General features: G+C 34.4%; 1 protein-coding gene, 1 long non-coding RNA gene and 1 other non-coding gene across 3 annotated transcripts; 2 read left to right on the plus strand and 1 right to left on the minus strand.

The window, feature by feature from the left end:
- Positions 1-1,150: 1,150 nt before the first annotated feature.
- Positions 1,151-2,117, plus strand: LOC121213653 (uncharacterized). The gene is made up of 2 exons (XR_005909035.1): positions 1,151-1,781; positions 1,858-2,117. It is a non-coding gene; the product is annotated as an uncharacterized lncRNA (long non-coding RNA).
- Positions 2,118-14,809: 12,692 nt separating this feature from the next.
- On the minus strand, positions 14,810-15,739 carry LOC107921625 (uncharacterized). The gene is made up of 2 exons (XM_016851456.1): positions 15,567-15,739; positions 14,810-15,461 (listed from the first exon to the last, which is right to left on the minus strand). The coding sequence occupies exons 1-2, from the start codon at positions 15,737-15,739 to the stop codon at positions 14,810-14,812; spliced, it is 825 nt and encodes a 274-aa protein (XP_016706945.1).
- A 3,836-nt stretch (positions 15,740-19,575) lies between these two features.
- LOC121214320 (small nucleolar RNA R71) lies at positions 19,576-19,682 on the plus strand. The gene has a single exon (XR_005909903.1). It is a non-coding gene; the product is annotated as a small nucleolar RNA R71 (small nucleolar RNA).
- Positions 19,683-26,500: the final 6,818 nt, after the last annotated feature.

The raw sequence follows: 26,500 nt of genomic DNA on the forward strand, positions 1-26,500 counted from the left end.
TGTGTCACGACAAAGGACTTTGAAGCTCAAGAAGTTGAAAATTTTATGCCATGTTACGACATAGACCCCCCTGTGTTGTGACATGAAACTTTGAAGCAAAAATTTTGAAAATTCTAGGGGCTATGTCATGACACACATATCTTGTATCATGACACGATACTTCGAACCACAAATTTGGAAAGTTAAGGCTCTGTGTCATGACACGCAACCCTCGTGTCATGACACGATATCAGGTTCTTTGTTATTTAGGGATTATTTCTTCATGCAATCCATTAGTTTTATTTAAATAGCACCCCCTTGTTAGCTCTAATCTCACCCTAAATCATTCTCGAATCAGCCACCAAGCTATTCCAAAGCCGCTGCAAACCCCAAGGTGCTTCACTCCCACCTCCTTTCTTCTTCGTTTGTAGCTTCCTTTGTTGTTATCCTTGTCTATTACTAGTCTTTTCTAGTGTTCTTCACTTTTCTTTTTCAGGTAATAGGCACCATAATTAGATCGTCGAGCAACTTGATATGTGTGAAGTCATCAACTAATAGGGTTAGACATTCCAATTTAGCTCTCTATTACGGGTCATGTTTAGGTAGTTTACTATCTCGTTAACTTGATTAAAAAGTATCTCATGGCACAACGAAACGCCCGAAAAACCATTATTGAGGCATCGATGGATATCAAAGCCAACAGTTTCCACGACCCATAAGTGAAACGGTATTATTTACAAATGAACAAATGTACATTTATCCATAAATGGGGGTTCAATCCCTCGTTGACTAAATGTGACAATATGGGAATTGGTGGATTTCCACCACTGGTGGAATTTCTACTCAACCACGAACGAACTAGCGGTTGGTTCAATTATCTACGAGTTTTATGCCTCTTTAAAAGATTGAAAAATTCGTAAAATACTAAGTTCAGTACACACTCACATCTCGGTCCAAGGTAAAGAAGTGCTAGTTACACCCAAAAAATATGTAGATTTTATGATGCTTCTTTCTATGCTTCCGATTTTTAAGAGTCACTTGATTTATATTTCTATAAGGACAGATATGGATATAATATTATAATATTTGACACAGGGATAAGGTGAGTGGACTTGCCAAGCTAGTACTAATATACCTTTTAAATTTAATTAGGTCATTATGTTTCCGATGGCCAAAATGTGGATACAATTTATTTGCACCTGCATTTCCCCAACATAAAATGTTTTTCACGTCACTGCCTTTAAGCGGTTTTGCTTGATATCGTATTGCAAAAAGGAAAGTTTGCTTAGGATATTGGATTTATCAGTCTTTGCCCACTTGCATTAGAGGCCAGAAGAGGGGAATATATTTCTCGCATCTTCTGACAGCCTTGTGCAAACAAGCACTATTTCTCTGTCGCCAACGCACCAATTCGCAAAACTGTTGAGGAGCATTTTTTGTAGTATGATGTATGCTCAATTTTTTGACCTTCAGAGAAAACAAGTGCACGAGTGGAACCAAAGTCACAAACAAAAGATGGATGTATAACCATCTATGACAAGAAAAAACAAAACTAAGGCGTCCCGATTAATGAGTTTGACGGGCTTATCAATTATGGAATGGGCAATCTGATGGATGCAACAGATGTCCCTGGTAGGCATTGATTATCTATAGAGGCATGGCATGCAAGTGACCAACTCACCTCCCAATATATATGTACCCTTTTCATATCTCGTCGAGTCCAGAAGCGTGGACGAGGAATAAGAAGAAGACGACGACAATATGGAAGAACAGGAAGACCCCTTCCCGACTTAGGAATTTGAGTAAGCATTCCAACTAGAACAAATGACAACTAAAAGATTTTGCATCCGCAACCTAAGATAACAGAACCCAACCCAGTTTGCAGGTAAGAGGGCAACAAAGACCACAGCGGGCAGAGGTAAAGGGAAGGTAGTACCAGAAAAGGTGGTGGCATCAAATTCTGATTAAATATTGCCTTTAATTTATATTGGGAGTTGTAATTTTAAAACTAGGATGATTTCTTGTTTGTTTTTTCTTTTGATTTATTTATTATTATTGCTAAATTTAAAAAAAGGCTTATTTTTGTGTAAGAACTCGATGCTTTGGACGGTATTGCATTTTGGAGCTGAATAACCAAATGAGAGGTAACCCAATAAACATCGTTGAGTTGTCACAACAAAACGGGTAGTCTCTTCCCTTAATTATTTTTAGTGCATTTAGGGACAATGTGCCAAACAAATGGTGGGGGTGACATAGAATTCTCAATTTTATTTAATATTTTTTAGTATTTTTAAATGTTTGCCTAGTATTTTTCAATTTAAATTTTTTCTTGTGTGCTTTATTTTGTGCTTGAGCTTGTAGAAATACAAGTGATTGGTTAGGAGCAAGTAAATAGGATTGTGTATAAATTGTAAATTTAGTTCAATAATAATTGACTCTAGGTTGTCTAATTTTAGACTAATTAGTTGAATTCTATGAATAAGTTAAAGTGTGTTAAGCATACCACATGATAAATGGATGCACAAAAAGCAAGAACGTAAATTGAATAATAGATTGTGAGAATTGATAAACTCAGTTAATTGAATCCATGTATTGAATAACCTCAGGATGACCTAAGGCATTGTTTGGTAGACACTAGAGCCAAAAAGCAGATGCAATTCATGAATTACCTAGTATCTTATTTGAGGCTAAGTCCATTTTCTTGATGATCCTTGAATGAAACCATGAGCCTAATATATTATCACTTGATCCCTTCTTTTTGGTCCCAGCCCAAACTTAGACATTGGACCATTAATATTGACGGCTAGGTAGATGCATAAAAGGTTTCAAAATAAAGAAAGAATAATTGAAAGTTAAAACTAAGGAATAGTATAGTATAGTGAGTATAAGATTCTTGTAAACTTGTGCCTTAATGAAAAAAATCAAGTGAATAAAAGCTTTGTGAAGGCTAAAAGCCAAGCAAGAAAATCTCAACTGAACAAAAGTAGAGTGAAAAGAAGAAAAAAGAATAGAAAAAGAAAAATATACTCTATTTTTGCACAAAAGACTCCCCAAGATGATTGTACTCATGAATACTATATTGTACTTTAGGAAATGCAGAAAAAGGGACAGTGAGGGAAGTGGATATAAGGTAGTGAGCCTAATTAGGACATTGGGGGAGTATTGGGAAAAATATAATGTGCCAAAGTATTTTCGTGCTTAACCCATTTTTTCAAGCCTGCTCATGAAATTCAAACCAACCTAAGCAGCAAAATGTTACACGTCGAAAAGTCATATGCGACCTAAGTGATACACTGCATGAATGAAAATTAAACTGATCATTAAAAATTCTAACCACTTATAAATCTTTGAGTATAAATGTATATTTGTGTATTTTTTTTGCTGGATCACTATGGTTAACATTCTTTGATTTGTTTCCAATGTAATTTAGTGAACTAACCTGTCTAATATTAGAAATCACAAGTCAGTTACTTATCGTGCTAGAATTACGTTTTTCGGTACATCATCTTGTTTATATTTCTCTGATCCAATTTCATGTACAAAAAATGGTCGAGTACTTTATTATCTTGTGTTTTTTTTTCTTTTATTTGTGTTTTATTTTTATCTTGTTTTCTTGAGGATAAGCAATAAGTTAAGTGTGGGGGTATTTGACCTGCCACAATTTGTACTAGCAAATTAGGTACTATTCTACACTTAACGAGCTTGTTTTTAAGCCATTTTAGGTTATTTTATTCCATTTTTAGCTTCAATAGATTAGATTTAATTTTTTTTTACAAAATAAACATTTTAAGCATGCTTTGGAATTAGTTGACCTCTTGGGCCAATATGATTCGTAAGGTAGTTTTAACAAGTTAATTGAGTGTGCAAGACACCTATTTTTAGGCCAAAAGGCATCAAGAATGACAATCGGTTCACAACACGAGCTTCTAGGGTCACAACATAGCTGAATGAAATCCAGAAATCAAATTTGAAGTTGTGTGTTACTGCACGCATGAGCTTGTGTCACGAAACATGTGTAACGAAAGGCCAATATTAATTAAGGGTGTTTTCATTTACACAATCCATATTTAGCATGATTAAGGCTTGTAATTGACCTTAGTGACTAGCTAAGTTTGCCTATAAATAGCAAAGCTGATGCTAAGCTAAGGAGGCAATTCTTTAGGGTACAATTTTAGGTTTTAGTTATAGCCTTAGTTTTAATTAGTATTTTAATTAAACTTTTATTTTCTTTTCAAAATAGTTTTTTAATTTCTTGTTCTAACTTGGATTAGATTTGAGTCCAAGACTTCGTTATTAAGTATTTTTATATTTTTTGTTTCACTTACTGTTTGTTAACATCGATATCTCGCTAGTTGTTAAAGGAATTCACAGAATCGGGTGTATGTAGTTTATCAAATGGACCAATTTTTATTTTCCTTCTTTAGTTTAATTTGTGTTTTTTCATGATTAAATTAATTCTTAGAAACATGGTCTTGAGATTCATGAGTAGCTAAACCCTTTAGGAAGGTTAACGAACGGATGTGGGAATAATTAATGAAAGAACAAGGGTTCCCCATAAAATTAGTTGGTGTAAATTATGTACACTTAAACCCTAGGGTTGATTACCCTAGGAAGTAATTTAGGCAAACGAGGTTGAAAGGTAAGTTTCCCGAGTAAATCGTAATTTATCCTAGTTTAGAAAGCAAGGTTGAAAGATAAGTGTGTCGATTAACTAATCAATTAGAGGCCAAAAGGTAATAAATGATTAGTTATTAGCTAATTCATTAGAACTCGAGATCTAAAGTTAATTACAACCACTGAAGCGAGTTAATCTTCTACTTGTTAATTGAGATTTCTTTGTTAATGAATTTTGTTCTATTAATCTTACTTTCTTTCATAATATTAATCTTCCTTACAAGTTATCATAATATGATTTTTGGTGAGTATCGTTTTGACTTATTATTGTAGAAATAATTTTCGATTTAATCCATCCTCCCTTGGGTATGATCCTCGGAGTACTTGCTATACCCCTTTGTACAAAACTATATTAGAATTTGACATGTATACATGTGGACGCCGTTGCTTGATTATATATATTTGCTGTAATATTTCCAGTCTATACATTTACATGTTTGGCGATGGTCAAAGCTTGATTTTGTGGCATTTATATAGGTGTTATACTTTTGTTAACTTAGAAGTTGATATGGTTGAATACTTTTTAATTATTGATCTTTGATAAGGTTAATGCTATATGTGTGGCACTTGAAATGGCATAGTTAGGTGCAAATTTACATGGTTAATATGAAGGTATTGAATGGATATATGCATGTTTGATTGGTTTCTGATTCAATAAGTTGAATTGATATGATTTGGTACCAAATTGAGGTATATTAGATTAGTTGAATGGGAAATAGTTAAATGCAATGTTGGGAATGCGTTTTGGTATTCTTTTTGTAGGAGAGGTTCTACAAATATGCACCAATTATTAAGTTGAATGATAGCTAGGAGATAGCCTTCAAATGGCCTAGTTTGTACCAAAAAACGAGTCCACGTCACGACATCAAACAATGGTCGTCGTGACGAGATCTGGACATTAACCACGGTGTGATAAGGAACCCCGTCGCCACAATGAGGTTAAGTCAGTATGTCACGTCATAACAAGGAACTCCCTCACGTCACGACATCAACCCAAAATTTTGAATCTTTACAATTTGGTCATATTTCATGTTGAACCAACAATAGAGCTTTCGTAAGCTCGATTAAGACTCGGAAAATATTTTATATCATGATGTGAATGTGTTTATGTTTTGATGGGATGTTTGAATGATTTGTTTATTGAATATTTGATTATAGTGGCTCGATAATGGATGTGGCATCTTGTAACTCAGACCCGACAATCGGGTCGAGCTAGGGGTGTTACATCAGCAACGAATTTGACATCTCGATACCCTGACATAATGGTCAGGTCAGGTAAAAGGGTGTTACATCAATGCACTTATAACACTATTTTTCAACTTCAAAACTTTTTTTACCTCTATACATGCCACTCTAGTTTCCTAATTTACATTCATAATTCATAATCCATACCATATCAAAGAAAAAATGTGATACTCTAGCTTAAGCGAGCTCCATTTCATCTCTCTTTTCCTTTTTAGCATTACTCGCACACAACGCGTTAAGCTTCATAGAAGCTTACTAAGTACTTGCATGTATTCTAATTCTAACTAGATATTTAATATAAAATCTTGTCAATACCTTAATTTTATATAAGCATGATTATTCATGATGTCATTTTATAGATGAATTATGAAAAAATATTATTATCACTTAATATCATAAACATAACATATGATCTTAGAGGTTTATGTACCATGAATTATTGCTTACTTTATTCACAACTCGTTGTTTCTTCACTTCACGACTTTTATTTTACTTCTTTATTTGACGAATAACCTGTGTAAGCCATGGAGAACCACAATGGATTCCAATCTGTCATAAATTACACTGTTATTTTGTATCCCTTTTCACATAATTTTATCTTGTTTAGTAGTTGAAGTAAGTCATTTTAGTATTTATTTATGATTTTATAGTTCAAGTTTTATTTTATGTATTTCCATAATTTTTATGATATTTTGATACTTAATAAGGTTATATGGACATGTAAGTCGATTTGGGTGCTAAAGATGTAACTCTAGGTTGAATTGGCTACTAATGTCACGGCAACGAAGCTTGGAAGTCGAGACATCAAAGATCGAGCTAAAAATAGTTTTTGGGTTGATATAGGAGTGAATGTCGTGACACCGAACTATTGACATTGCAACACCAAACATTGATACGAAGAAATCCACAAATAGCATCTGACGTCGCGATAAGCAAAGACTCCACATATCACTTTCGTTAATGTAGTTAATTGAATTTTAAATGAAAATTGGAATAACTTTATGATATTTATAAATATCTCGCATGGATCAATTGGTTAAACTAGTTAATTAACCAAGTAAATAATTATCTGACATTGATTATTTATTCAAGAGAACTTAGTATAATAGGATTGACGACCCTAGTAGAATATTTAGACAAGTGAGACCAAAAAGGTATCCTGTTGAGTAGACTTGTACAAAGAGGTACGACCGAAAGGGTATCTATTTGCCTAGGTGAGACAAAAAATTGTATCTTAGGTGATAATCCTTAGTGAAGATAAGATCAGAAGGTGTTCCTAGCCAAGGGTGTTGAGTAATTAAATTAAGGGTAATTATCGACCTAGTTAATAATTAGGGCTTCAATTGGTTATAGGCTAAATAACTTGCATTGTCAAAACTAAGAGTAGGAAAGGTTTGTTAACTTAACTTAGGGTTAGTTTTAGTTTTAAGATAATTTAGTTAATTTTATTATTATCTTAATTTTGATTCAACACTACTAATTCATATATCGATTAGATTAGTAATTATTTTCAGGTAACTAATTTAATACGAATTGTCTCCAATCTAGCAATCCCTTGGGTATGATCCTCAAAATATTTCTCGGTGTTTCGTTGTAACACATAACTATATTACAATTTGGCATGCTCGCTTGCTAATACCGCAATTCAACTTCATATATGAATTGCATGATTTTTAGCCCCAACGCACACACGATGAGGCGTGGTCAGATACACGGAACAAACACGAATAACAAGAATTGCATTGTAGTGTCACGAATGTCACCTGTAACAAGAATAGAGTAGGAGCACCTGAATTCATATGGCATGCCAACTATATCCCATGAGTCCTACCTAGTTTTCCAGGGCTTTTTACAAGATTGCATGATTTTATTTATTTAATTACAATACTTTAATTCTTATCGTGATTACACTTTATATTTCACTTTTACCCTATATCAAAAAATGAATATATTTTACATTTCTATCACTTATGCTCGATTTTATAATTCCTTGCAATATTTCCTTACCGTTTTAATTTCCCACTTATTTCATAATACTACTATTACACGAATAGTTCACGAGATGAATATTTTGCAGAATTCTTTAATTCTTTATTAACACGATTGTATGTCACTTAAAATTATTCACTTATCACAAGATACTTTTATTCTTATATTATTATAATTACATGAATAATATTTACCATTTATATATACATTAAATCACTTATAAATCATATAGTTTTCCACTTAATTTCCTTGTCATTAAATTTTATGTCACGATTATATTTTCAAACTCATTTATGTTTTATTATAACGCAGTTACGAGTTCATGATTTTTATTCATGAATAATTTTCATTAATTCACACTTGGCTATTAATATTCACTTCTTATACTCTTCACTAAACACTCCTTGATTCAAGACTGGATTATGTTTGCACAAGATTTATTACAAAATTTACTAATTTTTCTCTTTTTTTATATGTTTCCATGATCTACACATGAATTTCTTGATTATGCTTCAAGTCACTTAATGTTTCATAATTTACTAATTTCATCACTCTAGATATTTCACATATTTTATTCACAAAATACTTATATTACTATAGCTCAATGCATTTTTCTATTTTATTCAATTTAGTCCTTTAAACAAGATAATCATGGATTCAAACTTTTCTTTTTCACATCCACTTACTATTTCACTTTATCACATGATTTCTTATAACATCTAAATATTATTTTTCATTCACTTTACATAGCATTTACTAATTTTCATTTTAGTCATTAAATAAATAAGTACAATTCATAAGAGTACTTACATTTCTTTTGCTAAACTTCGCTTTCTTACTTCTCTTCTCATCGTTTCACAGTTTTGCCACTTCGTTTTCTTTGTCTACAATATTTCCCATCAGTTTCTTTTCTTTCTCACTTCATGAACATATTGAAACATCGTCAATTTCTTTACTAGAAATCACTTTCTCATATCTCTACTTCAACTAATAATAAATTTCATAAGAAAATACTTTAATTCTTACCTTGTCTATTTAATCTATTCATTTTCTTCTCGAATTTTTCACTTCTAACTCCAATTTCTAGCTTCCAAGATGATAATCAAACTTTCTAGGATCTCTACTTCACTTTTCTTTTTTAGTGGATATGAAAGTTATCAAGAATTGTAGTTGAAAATAGTGAAATTGATGGAAAATGATTAAATTGCATAAAAAGCAAAACTCTTTCTTCTCTTTTTTTTTTCTTAGACAATAGAAGTAAATGAAAGTATGAAGACTTTTCTTTGTACTTTTTTCACATTTATCGAATTTTTATGAATTAAAATAATGATAAAATATCTTTAATAGAATATCATTAAAATAATATTTAGATGATTAAATAATATAAAATATCACCAACATCATTATTATAATTCAAGGGTTCATATTTCAGACTTCAAGGTAAGTAAATCCAATGGCCACAAATCATCAACACATTCAAGGGCATTTTAGTAAAGTTTTTCAAAATCATCATTCTTAATAAATGATCATTTTGCCCTTGGGAATTTTTAATAATTACAATTTTTCCACTCATATTTTTTTTGAAAAAGTGCAACTTTAGTCCCTTAACTTCCTCATATTTCTATTTCAACCTCTCAACTTTTAAATATTTTCAATCGAGCCCTAAAAATTTTCACATCTTTACGATTCAGTACTTACCTTAAATTAATATATCATGATGTAATTCTTGAGTCAACTTCCTTTTGCTTCTATCAACCTTATCCTTGATCGATTATATACTTTATTTCACTTTGTCGAAAAATCCACTGTACACAATCTTAACTCAATGCCACTTTTATAGCATAGTGATTTTAGGTTCGTTACACTACTATTACAAAATATTGGTTGGAAAAATGAGTGTTTGAAGAATTATATTGTATGGATGTGAATAAGTTAATATGTGTTGTTTCTTTGTTAAAAGAGAAAGCTTGTCAATGGTGAGCTACCATAGGAAGTGTGAACCTAGAATAGAGGATCAATTTGCAAATTCTTTTTTTACAGATTTTAGAAAGAAGTATGATGGTCAACTTTATCTTAAAAAGAAGATGATGAAATTCATTTGTTTGAAGTAAAGCAATATGAGGATTACTAAATTTGAAAAAAAAATTGTTAGATTGAACAAGTATGGAAGGGAGTCAGTTGTAATTAAAACTAAAATGTGTAGAAGGTTTGAGTAAGGATGTAATGAGGATATATTTATTCATGTAATAGCTTTGGGATTACAAGATTTTTTGACATTGGTTAAGATGGCCCTCAGGATAATAGAAGGGATTAATAGGCAAAAGAAGAACAGTTTAAGCAAAAGAGTGGTAGCTAGTTCCTTGCCACCACCTTTAGCAAAGAAAGCTAAAGGCTTTCAAGGATTGAGATATTCCAATTTGACTCAAGTAGAGAAACAAAAAGGGTAAGGAAGACAAACTGTGGCATGTGAAATGATATGCGATGCAAGTGTACACGTCGAATCAAGTAATAAAGTAGTAAGTAAGATCATCTCCATAGGGATCAATTAGGATTAATTTGGCTAAGTTATCACTGCGAACTATATGAATCAAGCTATGGCAAAAATAGAAGAAGAAATTTGTAAAGTATAATCACGTATGCAATATTAAAATCAAATAACTAACTTAAAATGTTGTGGCAATTTAACGAGACAAAGTTGAGAGAAACTATGCTATTGAATGGAAAGGTTGGAATTACTCAGATGACATCCATATAACACAATAATGCCATGGAAAAGTTTTAACTAATCTACTACTCATATTCTAGCTATAGTAGTCTACTTCTTTCGAGAGTCAGACTTCGAGCTACTATCCCTAAAGCTTTGTATGTCTACGAACTTCAAGGATGATACCCAATATTTTTTCTTCCTCACTTTGTACAGAGCGTGGCTCTATGTCTAAAGTGCTACAAATATTCTTTTGAGTACTCACTTGTATCATTCGATCATAATCCAACTCATCTAACCTTTTCAGAATTAAATCAAGTTTGTGGACATACCATACATCCATCTATGTCTAGAGATCCTATGCATGCATTCAGAATAATGAAAATCGAATGAAACAGTAGATCTAATCAAGATAATGCCTGGTCATTAATGGAAATAAAGATTCATCAAGTAATTCCAATATATGAGATTAGCTCAAAGGTTGGAAATGAACATCCAAAATAAAGGTATATTTCAACAACATCATTTAATAGTTAAAATTCACAAAAATTAATCAAATAAAGAAGGAAGAACTTCAAAAAGCTTTCACCTAATCAGCTCCCAACTCTAGTGTTCGAATATTAAATAAGACCTAGGGTTGAATGCTTCGTCCCCCACCTTGCGTCTCTACTCCGTGCTTTAGCTGCTACCCTCTATTCTTTTCTCTAGATTTTTCACGAGAGTTTGTTAGAGAAGAATAACCGATCTTAAATCCTCGTGTAAAATACCATCTATAAAATTATCCTCTCTTTCCTATTTTATAGGGTAGGTCTCCTCTTTTAGCACAGACTTCTCCCTCTTTTTCAGGTGGATTCTCTGGTACACGTCCAGCTGGCTGAAAGTGACGAGAACTGAGTGCTGCATCAGCATCTTCCTAGAATTTCCATGGCTTTTCAGCTGGCAATCTGTCCAACCTTTTGCCATGACAATACTTCACTCTTTCATTTCTCTTCTTCATTCCAAACATAAATAATTCCTTTCCTTCCACCAACAAAAGAAACATATAGTAACATTGAAAGCACACTCCAAGCTTCATGATGCACTGTTATAAAATATCCTAAAAATGGAAATATATCCACTTACGTACAGATAATTAATCAAGTTTAGAGGCATGCAATATAACTCTTTTCAAGAGTTATCACACCCCCAAACCTAAGTTATGGCTTGTCTTCAAGCAAAATATGGATGAATGCATGTATGTATGAATGCAAGAATTTCCATAACACATAGTTTCCTATTGTACTGCCAAACTGTATGAAGCATATTTCTTTTACCTCTATTCTTAGTGATCTTTTGTCTCTGAGAATCGGTTCAAGTTTCATAAGCTTATTTAGCATACTACGTGCAGAAAATATTTCCCTAGAAATAAAAATTCCTAATAGCTCAAATAATTTCGACTATAGCAAGTACCTCCTAATGTACTAAGTTTATCTTTCATCTAAACTTAATTTCTTTTTCTTTTTTTTAAATGGCCTTACATAACTCAATTACAAATGTTTTTACTAGGGGATTCATCTTGTCACATGATTTCTTTACTTGACAATCTTGATGGAGCATACACTAAATTACCAATTATTCCGTAATGTCAAAATTTGAATGAAATGCACTCATGAAGTTAAGGCTTTTAACTTAGAAGATGGATGGAGAGACAACTACCTCTTTAGCTACTCAGCCTGGCACTATAGTGGAGTGTCCCTAAACTGCTTCTTTAATTGAATTAGTCTTACTTAAACTTACTTTTCTAATCAACAACATAATGGAGAAAAAAAAATATTGCTGACCTACTTCGCAATTTCAAGCATTAGAGAACCTTATGGCATTTTTTTTTAAATTGAGAATTACCATTATCCTGAACATAAGTTTTTAGACTACTTGTAATTGGAATTAGGGCATTCTATTTTTAGCTATCAATTATCAAGCAACCATTCTAAGCTAAACTCAACTAATTCATCATCACAAATTTCCAGGTACGTCGAAGAATTAAATTCCTCATTGAACATCATCGGCAAAAATATACTCATCGCAAGGATGCATTTTCCTCAATGCATGAATAGAAAAAAATAAAAAAAAATATGCAAAGACATATATAAAATAATGTAAAGACAATAATTATGAATACATGATGAAATAAAATTAAAAATGAACACTTGGAAAGAAATTATTGTTACTTCAACTTAGGCGAGTGGTTTTGCGCAAAGCATGCTTGTAACACTGCTTCCATTTCAAGGAATTGATTGGCACCTCGTCCTCCTCATCATCTAATTTGGTGAGATCATTAATCAGCTTATTAATCTCACGATCTTGCTCTGATATTGGCACAGTCAATGGAGATGGGGTAGGTGCAGTAGCAGGTTCAGTTGGTGCAGAAATTGGGTTGGTTTTCTTCTCTTTCCTGGTTAGACTCAATGTTCAAAGATTATGTCTTCTCTTCCTCTCCCTCTGGTCCTTTTTGGTCTTTCTTCTTAGTGGTAGTGTGGATGGTAGTAGGTTCAGTTGCATAAGCTTCAACTTCATCCTCTTCCCCTTCCTCTTTATTTGATAGCAATTCTTTAGGAAAGTTGGGGAACGTAAACATAGGCTTGGTAAAATTCTTATGAAGGGACTTCTTGATAGCAGCGTCCCTCTTCCTTACATTGCCTCAAAAGAGAGCCATCTCCTCTTTTACTCTATCTAAGTTTGTGGCAATCTAAACTTGGTGCATTTCAAACATACTGAATTTCTTGTACAACTTTTCAAGGGAATTGAGCACATTTTGCTTAAATGCATTATGAGAAATGGAAGGGGTTGCTGGGCACAAGTGGGAGTGGAGGATGTAGATGCAGAACCAAGGGGTGGGTAATTTAGCATTTCCTCCCCTGAAAACCTCATAATAATTTTCTTTGTGATAGCCTCTTTTTTTGGAATAGCATCGTCATTGGCTTGAATAGGAACATTAACACGCTGACACATTACCGTGATAAAAGACTAAAAGTTTAGATGTCCGACATTCTTCTGCGCACAGTGGTGGATTTCTTTGAATATAATTTTGGAATAGCATCGTCATTGGCTTGAATAGGAACATTAACACGCTGACACATTACCGTGATAAAAGACTAAAAGTTTAGATGTCCGACATTCTTCTGCGCACAGTGGTGGATTTCTTTGAATATAATTTTTCCTACATTTATTTTCCTTCCTGTCATAATGGAATGAAGTAGTAGCATCCTTTCTTTAGAAATGGTGGAGTTGTGAGTCGAAGGGCAGAGGCAGGATTTAAGGAAATGGTACCATACTCGACATTTGGGTTTTAACGAGGTTCTTTCCACGGTGTAGCAGTCTTGCTGTGACACCATCCATTTGGTTCCTTCAATATAGTGGTCTTGTAAAACTTAAGTTAGAGAAAATATGGTGATTGTAGTGGAAAATTGGGTGTGTTCATCTTGTTCTTCTGGTAGGGCATATTGGGCATTAATGGAGTATTCGTCAAAAAACACCGAAGCTCCCCTTACATAGATAAAAGCATAGTTGGGAGAAATCAAATGGGCATAAACTTCGTGACAACCTGTGCTAAAACATCATTAGGATGCACATAAAAAGTCTATCATCCATGTTTTTTAGTGATGGATGATATAGACTCATCATACCCTATGAAAGGTTCATCTTTAAAAATGAATCCTTTTTCAATACAAGACGATCGCTTGGAGATATTATTGGTATATCTTTCTTCTGCTACTTGGTTGAAAAAGGTTCTTAAAGGCACATTAGCCTATGGAGAAGGAGCACGTCGAGCTATTCAAAACAAGGTAGAGTAACTGTAAAAAGAAAAAGGTAAGAACTTTGCAGTTATAGAATAAACAAAGAAAATCTGGAAGAAAGAAACTAATAGTAACTGTGAAAGAAGATGAATTGATTAGGGTAAAAGAAAGAAAAAAATCAAGTCATGACGTGGGTGATAAGAAGGTTGTAATTATGGCCTAACACGGTAAAAGAAAGTTTAGGCGGGAAGATAAAAAATTTATTAGGGGTAAATAAATTAAAAGCTAGCAAGTATTTCTAATGGGCTAACTATTAATCTACCAAGCCCAATCCGTAGTATACCTGCAAAGGAAAAAAATAAAAAACTAATTATCCCAATCAAATAAAGAAAAACAAATAAAGCAAAAATGAATAAAATAAAGAAACTAATATAGAGGTAGGAACTTAAGCATTTTGAAGAGCAATGGAATGTTTATCCCGAGTTATAGGGGCACCCCAATAATTCTTCCACTGTTGTCCATTGACTTTGAATGTAAGTCCAGTATTCATATCTTTGACCTCCACAGCTCCATGAGGGTAGACATGAGCTATTTCAAAGGGTTCTGACCAACAAGACTTTAATTTGCCAGGAAATAATTGTAGCCTGGAATTGAACAACAGCACCTGTTGTTTAGGTTCAAATTGCCGTGGCAAAATCTTCTTATCATGCCATCGCTTTGTCCCTTTTTTGTATAGTTTGGCATTCTTATAAGCTTGCGCTTTGAATTCCTTCATCTCATTCAGCTCCACTATTCGGTTATTGCCAGCATTAATCCAATCCATGTTCAATTTCTTAATTGCCCAAAATGCCTTATGTTCAAGTTCAATAGGTGAATGGCAAGGTTTTCCATATAGAAGCTTGAAAGGAGACATTCCCAATGGTGTCTTGAAGGGAGTATGATATGCCCAGAAAGCTTCATCCAATCTAGATGACCAATCTTTGCGGGTGGGATTGACTACTTTCTCCATAATTTGCTTAATTTCTCTATTAGACACTTCAACTTGTCCATTTTTCTGAGGGTGATATGTCGTGGCAATATTATGTTTAACCCTATATCTATACAAGGCAATAGCAACTAATTTGCAATCAAAATAGGAGCCTACATCACTAATAAGTGCCCGAGGTGTACCAAACCTTGTGAAATTATTCTAATGCAAGAACTTTAGTACTGAGTTGGCATCATTCTTAGGGAGAGCCATAGCTTCAACCCACTTTGAGACATAATTTACAGCTACAAGGATGTATATATTACCCCAAGAGGGTGGAAATGGACCCATTAAGTCGATTCCCCACACATCAAACAATTCAACTTCTAGAATATTTTGCAATGGCATTTTATACCTCTTTGATAAGTTCCCAGTCCGTTGACAATGATCACAAGCTTGACAAAATTCATATACATATTTAAAGATGTCTGGCCAATAAAAGCTAGATTGTATAACTTTTTCCGTTGTTCGCATTCCCCTAAAATGTCCTCCATTCGGTGTTGAATGATAATGGTGTAAAATACTCTCAATCTTGTCATCCAAAACACACCTTTGAATTCTTTGGTCTTCATAATGTTTAAATAAGAAATGATTATCCCAGTAATATTGCTTGGCATCATAGAGAAATTTCCTTCGTTTTTTATTGTTAAGCTCAGCTGGCAGCAATCCACTTACTAAGAAATTCACTATATCGGCATACCAAGGTAATGTCGTGGCAACCAGCTATTGCTCATATTGAAAATCCTCCTTAATAAGTTGAATATTTTCGTCTTCATTGCCTGCTTCAAGTCTCGACAAGTGATCAACCACTTGATTCTCGATTCCCTTCCTATCTCGAATTTCAAGATTAAATTCTTGCAGCAGTAAGCTCCACCGAATTGACCTTGGTTTGGCATCTTTCTTGGTCACCAAATACTTAGTTATAGAATGGTCTGTATAAATTGTAACTTTGGTGAGAACTAAATAAGATCTGAATTTGTCGAATGCAAATACCACAACCAATAGCTCATTTTTCGTAGTCTTGTAATTCAAATGCGCATCTGTCACGATTCTACTTGCATATTAAATAGCATGAAACACTTTATCCTTCCTTTGCCCAAGCATTCCTCTTACAACAAAATCACTGGCATCGCACATAAGTTCAAAAGGTAGTGTCTAGTTTAGTGTTATAACAATCGCTGCTATCACCAGTTGTTTTTTTAATTCTTCAAATGCTTTCACGAAAAGTTCATCAAAATAAAAGGTTTTATTGTATTCTAGCAAAGCACATAGAGGTTTGGATATCTTCAAAAAAATGCTTAATAAATCTTCAATAAAATCCTACATATCCAAGGAAACTTTGAATACCTTTAACTGTAGTAGGTGGTGGCAATTTCTCAATAACCTCAACCCTTGCTTTGGTTATGACAATCCCTTGCTGTGAAATTTTGTGACCAAGAATAATGCCTTCACAAACTATGAAATGACATTTCTCCCAATTCGAAACAAGGTTAGTTTCTTCACATCGACAAAAAACTAGCTCCAAATTCTTCAAACACCTCTCAAAAGTATCACCAAACACAAAGAAGTCATCCATGAAAAATTCTAAGAATTTCTCCACCATATCCGAAAATATTGCCATCATGCAACATTGAAATGTTACTAGAGCATTGCACAACCCAAATGGCATTCATCTGAAAGCAAAGGTTCCATATGAACACGTGAAAGTGGTTTTTTATTGATCTTTGGAGGCTATGGCAATGTAGTTATACCTCGATTAACCATCAAATAAGCAATAGAAGGCTTTCCCTACTAATATATCTAACATTTGATTGATGAACTTCAAAGGAAAATGGTCCTTCCAAGTTGCTTTGTTAAGCTTATGATAGTTTATGCAAACTCTCCATCCCGTGACAATATGAGTTGGGATAAGTTCATTATTGTCATTGCTAACTATGATGACACATCCTTTCTAGGGTACACATTGAACAAGGCTTACCCACGAACTATGGAAAATAGGGTATATTATTCCAGCATGAAGCCATTTAATAATCTCTTTTTTAACGACTTCCTTCATAATGGGATTCAAACTTCTCTACTCTTCAATAGAATTTCCATGACAATCATTTAGTAAAATCTTATGTATGCAGATGGTCGGACTAATTCCCTTGATATCAACAATTGTCCACCCCAATGCTTTCCTAGATTTCTTCAAAACTTCTAATAACTCCTTCTCCTAATCAGGTGTCAATTCTGCAGATATGACTATTATTAAAGTGTTGTTATCTCCCAAGTAGGCATACTTTAAGTGTAATGGCAAAGGCTTCAACTCCAAAATAAGAGTGTCCTCTATGGAAGGTCTAGGAAGCTTAAAAGAATGATTTGAAACTTCTCCCTTATCGATACTTAAATAGCTTGGTCTTCATAAGTTCACCAAGTTCACTAGTCATTTCTATTTCAGTCAGCTCAAATAGATCTCCATCATCATCAGAATTGTTGTGACAAAACTTTGCAAACTCTTCCTCTACTGCTGAGTCAAGAAATCCAATGGCATGACATTCTTCATTTTCATCTGCACACTTTATGGCATCAAAAACATTAAAAGTTCTTTACTAGTCATTGACCCTCAATTTCAACTCACCTTTCTGCACATCAATTAGCATTCTACTTATTGCTAGAAAAGGTCTTCCAAGAATAATCAGTACTTATTTATCAGCTTCACATTCTAGAATAATAAAATCTGCAAGAAATATAAATTTATCAACTCTTAACAGTACATCTTCAATCTTACCTTCCGGATGTGCATAGGAGTGATATACTACCTGCATCATGACTATGGTGGATCTTGCCTTTCGAATTCCCAACTTCCTGAAAACAAACATCGGCATTAAATTTATACTTGCTCCTAAATCATATAATATATTGCCAAAATAATGATTTCCAATTGAACAAGGGATAGTAAAACTCCTTTTGGTCCTTCAACTTTGGAGGCAATTTGTTCATCAACATTACTGTGCACCCTTTAGTGAGATCAACAGTTTCAAATTCCCCCAATCATCGCTTCTTTGACAAGATATCCTTCATGAACTTAACATAATTCGGCATTTTCTCCAATGCTTCCACCAACGGTATATTGATATGAATTTTGTTCAGGATATCCAGTAATTTTTTGAATTGAAAATCTTCTTAGACTTCCGGAATCGCTAAGGAAAAGGTGGCAGTGACCTTCCTTCAGACTGTTGATATTGTTGTGCTATGGCATTTTTATTGGAGACACGAGCTAACTCTGCTTCAACATTTTTTTGTTTGGTCTTCTCAGTTGTAGACTGCTCCATGAATGGTTCTGAATTTGTTCCATAGGTAAAATCTAAGATGTCCTCTTGAACAGTAGTATCATTAACAACTCCAAGTAACTGAGTACCGCTTCTTAGTGTAATGGCCTTGCTATGCTCCTTCCCTTAAGATCTTGAATTTTCAGCGTCACTTGACAATGCTCCTCGGGGTCTTAAGCTTAATGTATTGGCAATCTGCCCTACTTGATTTTCCAAGGCTCTTAGGGATGCAACTTGAGTTTGTATCATAGCATCATTTTTTGTCATATATTCCTTCAATATTGCTTCCATCGATGAAGATGAAGATACAGAACTTTGTTGAACATTTTACAGTGCCATGAGTTGATTATATCCAGGTGGTGCACTTGTGACATTCTATCAAGCAACATTACTAGAATTTCCCAATCCTTGAAAACTCCAATTGAAGTTGGGATGTTCTTCCATCCTGGATTATACAAATTAAAATATGGATTATTGTTCTGATTAAAATTTCTCATGTAATATACTAAAGTTGGGTTCGATGAGCATTCATCAAAAACATGATCTTCCCTACAATAAACACATATTAGCTAGGTTGCTTTCATTTCCTGCACTGTAGCTAGTCTCTTTAATGTTTTAATCATATTAGCTAGGGATGATACCTAAGTTATTAACGAGGTGATTGCATCAAGCTCTATTGCTCTGGCAGCTTTTCTACCTATCCCTACTCTTATAGTCGGATATTGATAATTATTGTTGTCTATCCTTTCCAGATATTCATGTGCCTTACTATATGATTTATCTAGCAACGTGCCATTGGCATATGCATCAACTACCATCCTTATATATGCATATAATCCATTTTAAAGCATTCACATCTGTGTCCATTGTTGGAAACCATGCATTGGGCATTTTCTAAGTAATTCTTTGAATCTATCCCAAGCTTCATACAACATTTCATCCTCAGATTACCGAAAAGTTGTAATATCATTCCTTAACTTGGCATTCATATTAGGAGGATTATATCATAGCAAAAATCTTTGACAAAAATTATTCCAAGATGCCACTGTTCCTGACCGCAAAGCATTTAACCATGCTTTGGCATGATATCACAATGAATAAGGAAATAACTTAAGTTTCAAGGCATTTTCAGGAACACCCTGTTGCCTGAATGAATTAGACCTCCAAAAAGAGTCTTAGATGCAGCCGTGGATCTTCAGTAGGTAATCCACTAAACTGTCCTATTGTTTGTAGCATTTGAAACGTTATTTTTTTTAACTCAAAATGCCGAGATTGAATCTAAGGCCTGACAGTCTCTAGATTCGAATCATCCAAGATAGGCACTACATGTTCTCTAATAGGTTTCCCTCTATCATCTATTACATGAGGAATATCAGTATCCCTACCATTCAGGTGTAATGGATCTTCTCAATGTGGATCATTTCCAATCCTTGTCATCTCTCTCAATTCTTTTCTCCTTTTCCTCAAGGTTCTCTCAATTTCAGGATCAAAACAATACTCTTCATTTTTTAGAATACCTCCACTCATAAACTAGCAAGAGACCTGAAAAAGAATATAAAAAAACTAAGTTAAAACTAACAAAATTAAATTGCTAATAACAAACCAACATTTGTAACACCCCAAACCCGACCTAGGAGTTATGGCCGAATCTAGCGGTGTCACATTGAGGTGATTAGCGTAAAACTTGTTGTTGTTGAAATCTTTAAAATCAATTAATCATTTTGTTATTAAACGATGATTCCAAAACGGGTTGTTCATTTCCAAGCGTGCATCATTTAAAACTAATCACTTTTAAAACATTATAAATTTTCCAAAATCTCATTTATTGCGAAAACGTGGTATCTTTGAAAACGGTTACTTTTTGACAACCTGTCTTATTCTACAACTATCAGTTTCTATCAAACTAAATAAATAAAAACCCCAATTTAAAGTTTATAACTTTAAAGAGGCCTTTTTATATAAAATGCCCAAATTCAGTTACTTATAAATCAAAAGCTAAAAACGAAAGCTGATGCGGTTGTGTGGCCACCTCTGAGTCCCTTGTAGCTCCAAACCGTCTAACGCTCGGTATTATCTGAAAGGTTAAAAACGGGGTGAGTTTATGAAAACTCAGTGTGTAATCCCCTTATTAAAGAAATAGTCAGTAAATAAAAACAACACAGTATAGGCCTAAACCCTTTAACAATAACAGTACAGTGTGGGTATAAGCCCAATATAGTAATGGTGACAATTGGGCCTTAGCCCCCATCAGCCTCGATTGGGCCTGAGACCATATCAAATGGCACTTATCACATATATCTAGGCCTAAGCCCATCCCAATATCAGAATCAGTATATCCAATGCATAAATACCCATAACAACCCTGCACTCCGTCTCCTATCCAACCCTACACTCCTGTGGGGATTAAATTGACCCACCCATCCCGACACTCCTTATGTATCACCGGTTTTGGCACTAACCAGTATCGCAGCAAAGCTGCCAGTAACTAGAATGGCTAAGAACCGTAAACATGATAGCAATAAGCTATAAAAAGAATGGATACAAGCCATAAGTACAGTAATATGATTGGCACAAAGTCATCAGTAGTAGTAATATGATCGGCACACTGCCATCAGTAATAGTAGTATGATCGGCACAAAGCCATCAGTAGTAGTAATATGATTGGCACACACCCATCAGTAATGGTAATATGATCGGCACACAGCCATCAGTAATGGTAATATGATCGGCACAAAGCCATCAATAGCATCGCAGCAAAGTTGCCAACAACAGTATCGCAGTAAAGCTGCCAGTAATAGTATATGTGACCAAGCCACCAGTAACAGTGATTGTGGCAAAGCCACCAGTACAGTACTTCCTCCATAACAGAATCCCCACCCCATGCAGTATGTCGTGTATGTAGAATGCCATGCATGAAATTAGTCATACAAATCACAAACAAATCAGTCATTTAAATCATAGACAAATCAGTATTTTAAATCATAAAAAAATTAGTCATTTACATCTCGGACAAATCATTCATTTACATCACAAGCAAATCAATCATTTAACCCCGAGGGGAAAAATAGTCATTTTACCCTATAGGGGCATTACGGTCATTTTACCTTATAGGGGCATTACGGTCATTTTATCCTACAGGGGCATTGCAGTTATTTTACCCTACAGGGGCGTTATAGTTCTTCTACCCTTCGAGAGTATTTCGATAATTTTACCCTTCGAGGGTATTTTAGTAGTTTTACCCTTTAAGGGTATTCCAGTAATTTTACAACCTTTCCAAAAGCCTACAGTCGCCTCGAGCGACACAGATAACCTAAATGGTCATAATGGTGCAAATGGGCCCAAGGCCCATTTTAGCCCAAATTTAGTCACGACTATACGAACTACATAGCCTGATCGAGTATTTGCCACCAATCGTGGACTTTATCTGTGTGGGGCCCATAAGCCTATTGAGCCCACACGGCCCATTACGGCCTAAGCTCATGGAAATGCTCATGGAGGCCTCTACAGTCTATCGGCCATGATTCGCAGGTTCGGCTTTCCACATGAGCGATCGCACACTCGTGTGGTCCCAAACGTCGTATTTCAACTTTTGCTGTTCTACAATTACAGTGGGGAGTTTACACACCTAATGCGATTTGTAGATTCCCTTCGATCCGAACACTCTTATTCCACAAATCAATGATTATCGCACCCTTGGTTCGACCACCACCAGTAAGGAATTGAAGCAATGCAGGTTGGTGAAAGCGACGAATAACTTGAAAGCCTCGCCGATCTCCCCCTATTCAGAACAAGGAACAAATGAGATGTGATATATATAACTCTCCACAAGAACAACCTCCCCAATTCCCAATATTCTCTCTTCAAATCTCTCCACCGATTTCTACTCCACTCCCTCTATGACCAGTTCAAACTTCCTTTGCCAGTATTTCACTCCAAGTCTGCCACTTACACAGCTCAAGCAGCAAAATAAATACCCCATTGCGCAACCCAAGACTTGAACCTCAGACCTCACAGTTACACAACACGCCACCTTGCCACTAGACCACAAGCTCTTTTGTGTCACATTTTGTCTTCAATTAACTAAAAAGTCTAAAGGCCAAAGTTCAGGTTCCTTTAAAAGAAGAACCAAAATAAATTGCAAGAGCCAAGACTTGAACCCCAGCTCCCTTGCAACCTTAATGACGCCACAACCACTAGACCACATGCTTCTTTATGACATTTTTTTAACACAATAATTTAAAAGGTCTACATCCAAGCATTAAGGGATTTATCCACTTAAAACCAAAATTTTTGCTAAAGCCCGAGTTTGAATCAAGGACTTTTCCAACTCCTCTCAGGACCCTTAACCACTAAAGCAGACATACTTTTGTACATAGTTTCCAAACTGTTCCCTTGCTCAATGCCCAATACTTCTAGGCCCAAATTCTGGGGTGTTACAACATTCACCAATTTTCCAATCCCCGACAACGACGGTAAAAACTTATACGAATGTGCAAGTGTACACTTCAAATCAAGTAATAAAATAGTAAGTAAGATCGTCTCCACAAGGATTAACTAGGATTAATTTGGTTAAGTTATCACTATGAACTATATGAATCAGGCTATGGCAAAAACATAATAGCAAATTTGTAAAGGATAATCACGTATGCATATTAAAATCAGATAACTAACTTAAAATGTTGTGGCAATTTAACGAGACAAAGTAGAGAGAAACTACACTGATGAATGGGAAGGTTGGAATTACTCAAATGACATCCTTATAACACAATAATGACATGGCAAAGTTTTAACCAGTCTACTATTCAGATTGTAGCTACAATAGTCTGCTTCTTTTAAGAGTGAGAGTTCGAGCTACTATTCCTAAGGCTTTGTATGTCTACAAGCTTCAAGGATGATACCCAATATTGTTTCTTCCTTACTCTGTATAGAGCGCAGCTCTATGTCTAAAGTACTACGAATATTCTTTCGAGTACTCGCTTGTATCATTCAATCACAATCCAACTCATCTACCCTTTTCAGAATTAAATCAAGTTTATGAACATACCATACATCCATCTATGTCTAGAGATTGCATGCGTGCATTAAACATAATGCAAATCAAATGAAACAGTAGATCTAATCAAGATAATGTTTGGTTGTTAATGGAAAGAAGGATTCATCAAGTAATTCCAATCCGATAAGATTAGCTCATGGGTTGGAAATTACCATCCAAAATAAAGGTATCATTCAACAACATCATCTAACAGTAAAAATTCATAGAAATTAATCAATATAATAAATGAAGAACTTTAGAAAGATTTCACCAAATTAGCTCCCAACTCCAGTGCTGCAATATTGTGCAAGGCCTAGGGTTGAATGCTTCACTCGCTTCCTTGTGTCTCTGCTCTGTGCTTTAGCTGCTACCTTCTCTTCTTTTCTCTAGATTTTCCACAAGAGTTTGTTGGAGAAGAAAAACCACTCTTAAATTCTTGTGTAAAATACCATTTCTAGAATTCTCATATATTTCCTTTTTTCAAAGGTAGGTTCCCTCTTTCAGCACACACTTTCTCATTGTTTTTCAAGTAGATTTATCTGGTACATGTCCAACTGGCTGAGAGTGACGAGGACTGAGTGTTATGTCAGTATCTTCTTGGAATTTCCATGGCATTTATACTGGCAATCTGTCCAACCTTTTGCCATGACAATACTTCACTCATTCATTTCTCTTATTCCTTCTTAGTCATGCTACAAACACAAACAATTCATTTCTTTCCACCAACAAAAGTAACATATAGTAACATTGAAAGCACAACCCGAGCTTCATGATGCAATGTTATAAAAATGTAACACCCCTTACCCGAGACCGTTGCCGGAGTTGAGCTCGAGGCATTACTTAACTTAAAAATTCGGGGCATAAAATTTTACTTTTGAAATTAATTTCACTATTCACAACAAAGCTGTCTGCCTGCGCAGCAGTTACTAATTTAGTTATAACTCTAGCTAAAAAATTCAAAATTTAAATCTGTAAATTTTCCCTGAAACTAGACTCATATGTCTTCTTACAAAAAAATTTTCAAAATTTTTTGTTTAGTCAATTAGTACAGTTTATTAGTTAAATTCTCCCCTATTTCACCACTCGACTATCCTGACCTCTTGTCACTAAAAATAAGCTTTATCATTGTAGGATTTTCATATGGTGTTTTAACTTCTTTCTACAGAAAATAGACTCAATAAGGAATCTGGACATATAAACTAAAACTCATAACCACTTTTTTTACAATTTTTAATGATTTTATAAACTCAGAACAGAGGACTCCAAAAATAGTTTTGGCCTTGTCTCACTAAAATTCACATATCTTAAAATATAAAATTCATTTTGCTACAGCATTATTTTTTTATGAAAGTGGACTCAATAATATTTAATTCTATATATCATTCACCTTCTAATTCATTTTATACTATCCTAGGTGATTTTTCAAAGTCACATCACTGTTGTTGCTTGAAATCTGTTTCTTTGCAAATTTTACTCTTTCATTATTTCTATGCTTGATTTCATACTTAGCCATTTTAACAACCATTCATCATCAAATACTTACATATCATTCTTTAGCAAAATCATAAATACAAACATTCAAAATAACTAAGTCCCTATACATGCCATAACCCAAACATGGTTCATCATAAAATACCGAGTTGTTGTCGTTGATAGTGTGGATGATCTCCGATGTCTTTAAGTTCCCGAAAGTAGCTTTACAATACTATAAGAGAAAGAAAAATAAAAGAAGTAAGCATAAGCTTAGTAAGTTTACTAGCAAATAAATAACAACATTTAACACAAATAATTAAACTCAGATGTCAAGATCTCGAGTTTACTCTTTATTTAATCTCATTCTCGTTCTCTTGTTGGTTTACTTAGTTAACTCATGATCGTAACTTATTCTTCTCTTGCTAAAACATTGAGTAGCAATTGATAATATAGTAAGTTCTGAACTCTTATAACTCATCTGAGCTTGCCATTTATGCTTTAAATGAACTTTCATTAACATGATTCGTTTACTATCCCGTTGAGCCACGTTGGAATAATAAGGATACTTGGGTCTTTTCTGATAATAACATGCCAAAGCCATGTCCCAAACATGGTCTTACATGGGATGTTCTCATATCGGTGCCCATGCCATGTCCCAGACATGGTCTTACATGGGACCTCTCATCTTGATGCCAGCGCCATGTCCCAGACATGGTCTTACATGGGACCTCTCATCTCGGTGCCAACGCCATGTCCCAGACATGGTCTTACGTGAGACCTCTCATCTCGATGCCAGCGTCATGTCCCAGACATGATCTTACATGGGACCTCTCATCTTGGTGCCAACGCCATGTCCCAGACATGGTCTTACATGGGACCTCTTTACCCAAATGTCATGACATTAGTATCCGATACATTCCTCATGTTTCAACGGGGATTTTTAACACTGATTCTCTGTCATCTCATACTTGAGTCAACATTAAATAAATTCATAAAATAAATGCATAATTTTTGGAAAATAACAATGTTAATAATAATTATTGAAGTATTGTATTTATTTACCGTAAACTTATCTCGGTACAAAATATAGCCAAATTCACCAACGTAGCCTTCAACTTTATTCTTTCCTTTGTCTAACCTCAAGTTTCGTTCTTCTTGATCTAAAATAGCAAATTAACTCATTTAATACTCACATTTATCAAAATAGCCCTCGACTCTAACTCTAGAAAAATTATGATTTTGCCCCTAAACTTTTACATAATTATGCTTTTGCCCCAAAGTTTGGAAATTAAA

The sequence above is a fragment of the Gossypium hirsutum genome, chromosome D01 (genome assembly GCF_007990345.1).
Source record: "Gossypium hirsutum isolate 1008001.06 chromosome D01, Gossypium_hirsutum_v2.1, whole genome shotgun sequence".
NCBI classification, from domain to species: domain Eukaryota; kingdom Viridiplantae; phylum Streptophyta; class Magnoliopsida; order Malvales; family Malvaceae; genus Gossypium; species Gossypium hirsutum.

Excerpts from the sequence above, each read along its gene's own strand:
- LOC107921625 (XM_016851456.1), bottom strand. The coding sequence starts at position 15,739 with ATGCCATTGCAAAATATTCTAGAAGTTGAATTGTTTGATGTGTGGGGA. Across the intron at positions 15,462-15,566 it reads GATGCCAACTCAGTACTAAA|ATATAGGGTTAAACATAATA; the intron begins GTTCTTGCATTA and ends TGCCTTGTATAG.